Source organism: Ammospiza caudacuta, chromosome 4 (genome assembly GCF_027887145.1).
Source record: "Ammospiza caudacuta isolate bAmmCau1 chromosome 4, bAmmCau1.pri, whole genome shotgun sequence".
Lineage (NCBI taxonomy): Eukaryota > Metazoa > Chordata > Aves > Passeriformes > Passerellidae > Ammospiza > Ammospiza caudacuta.
Window position 1 is genome coordinate 48,522,220 of NC_080596.1, and position 5,552 is coordinate 48,527,771.

Here is a 5,552-nt window from a genome sequence, read left to right on the forward strand (position 1 = left end):
CTTGCACCTGTCCACGTAATGCTCCGGCAGCTCCCGCCCGTCCCCCTTTGCCGCTCCGCTCCGCTCCGCGCAGGGGCCGCGCCCGCGCCCCCGCCCCCGCCGCGCGTGTGCGCGCCCGGCAGCGCGCGGGGGGCGCGCCCGGAGCCCCCTCCCCGCCGCGCCGCACATCAGAGGAAGGTGCGAGCGGAGGGGGAGCCGGTTTACAATTTCAAACGCGGCCTCCCCGCAGCGGCTTCATTAGCATATGTCAGGGGACCGCCGTATATATATACACACGCGGCAGGCTGATGAGCAGCACCCCGCCGCCCGGCTCGCACCGCCTCGGATCAGCACGGCTCGGCCCCGGTCCGCTCCGCTCGGCCCTGCCGGCTCCCCATGCTTGGGGCTCCGCCGCGCACCCCCACATGCCCGCCGGGAGAGGCCGGCAGCCGCTCTCTGCCGCCGCCGCTCCCTAGCCCGCTCGCCCCGCGCCCGCATGGCTCCGCTGGCCGAGGTGGGCGGCTTCCTGGGCGGCCTGGACGGCCTGGGGCAGCCGGTGGGTGCCCACTTCCTGCTGCCGCCCGCCGGGGAGCGCCCGGCGCTGCTCGGGGACCGCCGCGCCCCCGCCGAGCGGGGGGACCGCCGCGCCCCGGCCGCGGCAGCGGCGGCGGAGCTGGCGCACCTGCAGGGCATCCTGCGGCGGCGGCAGCTCTACTGCCGCACCGGCTTCCACCTGCAGATCCTGCCCGACGGCAGCGTGCGCGGCACCCGCCAGGACCACAGCCTCTTCGGTAGGCGGCTGCGGCGCGGCCCCGGGTGCGGGTGTGGGTGTGTGAGCGCCTCGGTGTGTGCCTGGGCGGCAGCAGCCCTGCTCTGAGGAGGGTGATGTGATGCTGGGGATGCCGAGGCAGGTGGATGAGTCCCCGGAACAGAAAGGCTTCATCGGCCATGGGGTCTGCACCAGGGCAGGTAGTGAGGGAGGGCTGGGCATCCCAGGTGAGTCAGGAGGCAGGCGCTGCTCAGCCTGTGCTGGGGTCTATGAGCACAGGCATATTCCATAGGTTTATGGGAATGGTCGGGAGTCAGACTGATCCTTTTTTCATTCACTATTGGTATCGGAGCTTCTTGGGCCTCTGTAAAATGGTGTAGCTCACAGACTTGGGCATGTTGATCCTGAGGCTGCATTAGACTGCTTTGCTTCACAGAAGGATATAAAGCTGAAGCAGAAGAGCCTAAAATGCCTCTTTCATTAAGTGCTTAAAATGCTTCCCAGCCAGCCTTCTCTGTCAATAAACCCAAAGGAGGAGAAGGCAACCTGTGATATGAGAGTAAATCCTAAATAGTAGTTGTAGAGGCTGGACATCTGAACAAACCTGCTGTCGTCAACTACATGTGAGTTTTGGTTTGTATTCGTTTAGCAGTCGTAAAAAGGTGATTAAAGAGCTTCCTATCCTCCCCATAGTCAAAACAATCTGCTGGAATGGCTTTTAATTGCTTTTATAGCACGTGGATGCTTTAAGAACTAAAGGAGCAGTAGTCAGACAGTTATTCTCAGAAAAAAGATTTCCTACAGCATGTAAACATGAAATAAATGTTTGCTTTAAAGAGCAAATCAAGTTAGCTATAGATCTAACATTTAGTGGGCTTTTTAGAATTGTACTACCTTTTTTCTACCACTACTCTTGGCGGGTTTGTCTGATGTGGTTTCTTTGTGGGTTGTATCACCTGCTTATTATGCTTTTGGAAAAGAGTGGCTTTGAAAATGATATCAGAAAGACAAAATGCCTCCAAACCTTTTATGGGACTCTGTGCTTTATGAACTGGAAAACGAGGATGATTTATGTGTGATACAGTTTCTAATGCTTACTCTTTGTAAAGGATTTATTTTCTTTGCTGTTTTTAATACAACTAAGAAACCTGCCGAAGCTCAATTAAAATTGAAAACATTTAAAATTATTGGTTAGTCCAGATAGTCCATCTGTCTGAGACTAAAAATTGTCCTGAAATCATAAATAGTAAACAGACAAAAAGTCATAATCAGCTGCACTATTTAAAACTACTTACCTTAGATTCAGGGATTTTTTAAAAACATTTTGTGGTTTTGCTGCTGAACAGCAGTATCTGAGATATGATTCTGGCACTTCTTTTTGAGGCTTTGTTTATGTTGTTAACAACTTCCAAAAAGCCAGTTCACACATTCCTTTTCTTTCATGTTTTGGATGTGCTGTAATCTGTGCATATCAATTGGTGTATGTTGGCTTACCTTTGCCAAATTCAGGCTTCAAATAGTACCTCATGTCTCAAATACTTTATTAATATATATTACATTTTTGGGCAAATGTAATATAAATAACGTTATAATCCAAATAGTAGCAAAAAAAGCAGCATGTTTTATGTACTTTAAAAGCCTGCACTAAAGACAGCAAGTTGTGTCAAGAGGTGTGGGCCCATATGCTAGATAAGATGTCTGGCAAATACTTTTCTTTTTCTGTGGGTAGATTCTGTTATATAAAATTCCCATCTGTACTTTGATTTCCATTCAAATGGTCTAATAATGGATGTGTTTTTTTAAGATAACTCTGTAGAAGTAGTAAGGTATATTTTCAGGTAATTCAAACTGATCTTCCAATATTTGAGTAGGCAGTTTAGCAAATAGTGTACAGTCATTAAAGACTCCAACAGCATGGTAGTAATGGCTTTAGTCTCAGTGCTGAATAAAATCCTTTCATATCAACATTTTGAAAAAGTTTCTTGAATGGTGAAGGATTCAAGTTCCTAGATGAGGCTTCTCAGACTGCTTTCCTGTGATGATTGTGTATATTTTCATATAGTGTTTGAAATTTCAGAGAAACTAGGCCACATTTACTGTTGTATGTGCGTTTTCTACTTGTTTTCAACTGAGTTTTTGGATGCTATGTGTTTTATGGTTACAAAACTAATTAAAGCAATTTTTTCCAGGTATCCTTGAATTCATCAGTGTGGCAGTGGGACTGGTCAGTATTAGAGGCGTGGACAGTGGCCTTTACCTTGGAATGAATGAGAAGGGAGAACTCTATGGCTCTGTAAGTACCACTTTCATATCAGCTCATACATCTTCTATACTTATATTATATTCATACATAAAATACTGTTTCTCCACTTCCTTTGGTTGTAATCATTCCAGTTTAAAATGTGAGAAGTGATGCACACCACAAAGAAATATGTAAATACTCCCTGCTCTGTTGTGTTGCATTTGAGTCCGTCTACCAAATCTCATTTGTAGAACAGCAGCTAGCCCAAGACAGAACAATTCATAATATAATACATTCCAAGATAAATTTAAAGTAAATCATAAATTAGTAATGTTTTCGTGTAGTAAATGTTAACTAATTCATTTTTTAAATCTAAAATTGTAGACGTACAGGTCCAAGTTTCCAAACTCATTGTCAGATCTACATACTCTTCTTGGGTTTGGTTTGTTGACATTTAAATGAAAAGTAAGGCTACACAAAGCCTAAAGCATTTTGTTTATTTTTATAATATCTTTTTTCATGTCTTCAAATATCTAGTGGCAGTTTAACTTATGCTTCTTTTCTCTTTCTTTTTGTAGGAGAAACTAACTTCTGAGTGCATCTTCAGGGAACAATTTGAGGAAAACTGGTACAACACTTACTCATCCAATGTCTACAAACATGGAGATTCAGGGCGGAGGTACTTTGTAGCACTTAATAAAGATGGTACTCCTAGAGATGGGGCAAGGTCCAAAAGACATCAGAAATTCACACATTTCTTGCCCCGGCCTGTGGATCCTGAAAGAGTTCCAGAACTGTACAAAGATGTGTTAGGATACAGCTGAGCCAAGAGGCAGCTTTGGCAGATAAGCAAACTGGAGCTGTTGCCCGTGCTTTCGTGGCAGTGCCAGCATGAGGAACCTGCAGCGGTCGAGGATGCTGGATGTGAAGAACCCACTTGGTGAGGGGCAGGCCTCTGTTTCTAGCCACTGGATGTGGGAGACAAAGCCTCAAAGATGAGTGTGGACCAGCCTCCTCAAGACTTGCTGAATGGCTTGGTAGCCAGCCACCAGGGGGAAGAGGGACTTCTTAAAACATAACCAACTCCTGGCAATTCTGTCTGGATTACCTGTGGCCTGTAGATTGGCAAGGAACCATCTGCATCATATGGATGAGACAATGCTGGAAGAAGTAGAAAGAAATGGACTATAAAATAGTGATAAATCCTGGGAACTGTGTGAAGTTTTACAGGCTCTACTTTAGTGATGGACGTTAGATGTCAATACATAGCAGTCAAAACTGGAACTTTTCTTCAGGATGGACCTATTTATACATCTCCAGATAGCATATATTTATTTTATATATTTATTTATTGAAGAGTTTATTTTTTACTGGGATATGAAGAGAATACAAGTTCCTAACCCCAATGAGAAATCATTTACAGTGCCAATATTTACTCTGAGTAGTGTCATGATACAAAAATGGCATTGCATTGCAATGCATCCAAAACCTGAACATTTGTGTTTCACTGTTTATCAGTTACAGATAAGTTTATATTTTATGAGCATACCATTACCATGTAACTGTCCTTATTTGGAAAAGAATGTTTAATTTTTTTTTACTTATGAGAGTGCCTTACAGATTGTATTAAATTCAAATGCACATTTAAAAAGGGAATTAAAAGTTACTTCACTTTCTTTGGTTTACTGTTATTTTTAAACTGCGAATCTCTTAGCACACTATATACAACATTTCACATCTGCAGCGATTGTGAAGTGTGTATTGCAGTTACCTTGAAAGAAAAACTAATATTAACTCTTGAAATTTTGGTTCAAATCACAACATGCTTGATGGTTTTTGGCCAAAGGATTTGTACTATCTTTACAAACACACAATTAGCTATTCTCTGGTAAAATCTTCATGCAGTATTCTCATGATTTATTGTTTCTATCAATATGGCTAAGGGGAAACAAGTTCAGAGTGCAAAGTTTCAGATACTGCTGTATGAAAAGCTTCTGAGTGAGAGCTGTTTCTCTATTGAGTACAGAGAAGCCTAGGAAGGCAACTTTCTTACCTTAATTCCTCATCTAGACAATATTTTCAGCATAAGAGGTTCTGTGAAAGCTGTCAGAACAAAGATGAGCTGTGTCTGTGCTACTTACAGCTATAAAACAGGCAGATCATCCTAATTTAATTCAGAACTGTCAGATATGAAGCACAAACTCATCTGAATATTAACTGATGGGGAAGTCTGCTCTGCAGGAATACAAAGGGTAATGACAGATTTGTGATTGAGACCTAAACCTGCTGAACCTGTCACATGATTGCCACCTGCATGGACAAGGCTGGCCCAGGAAAACTGCAGGGAAGGCAGTTCAGGAGGGGGCACCAGAGGGGTCTCGTGTTTCAGATGCCAATGCTCCCAGTGGGCTCCTGTTCAAGGTAACTCATTTCCATTCAGGTTTAGGCAATTGTATATGGTTCAAGTACTGCACATGCATAATTTATATAAAATCAAGGTATCAATGGAAAGCATTTTTCAGTATGTAGCACATTGCTAGAACCTTCACTGTGCCAGAGCTG

At 44.1% G+C, this 5,552-nt stretch overlaps 1 protein-coding gene across 1 annotated transcript; it reads left to right on the plus strand.

Annotated features, from left to right (window-relative positions):
- The first annotated feature begins 244 nt into the window (after positions 1-244).
- On the plus strand, positions 245-4,651 carry FGF20 (fibroblast growth factor 20). The gene is made up of 3 exons (XM_058803973.1): positions 245-770; positions 2,938-3,041; positions 3,569-4,651. The coding sequence occupies exons 1-3, from the start codon at positions 245-247 to the stop codon at positions 3,812-3,814; spliced, it is 876 nt and encodes a 291-aa protein (XP_058659956.1). The 3' UTR covers positions 3,815-4,651.
- Positions 4,652-5,552: the final 901 nt, after the last annotated feature.

Excerpts from the sequence above, each read along its gene's own strand:
- FGF20 (XM_058803973.1), top strand. The coding sequence starts at position 245 with ATGTCAGGGGACCGCCGTATATATATACACACGCGGCAGGCTGATGAG. Across the intron at positions 771-2,937 it reads CCAGGACCACAGCCTCTTCG|GTATCCTTGAATTCATCAGT; the intron begins GTAGGCGGCTGC and ends AATTTTTTCCAG. Across the intron at positions 3,042-3,568 it reads AGGGAGAACTCTATGGCTCT|GAGAAACTAACTTCTGAGTG; the intron begins GTAAGTACCACT and ends TTCTTTTTGTAG.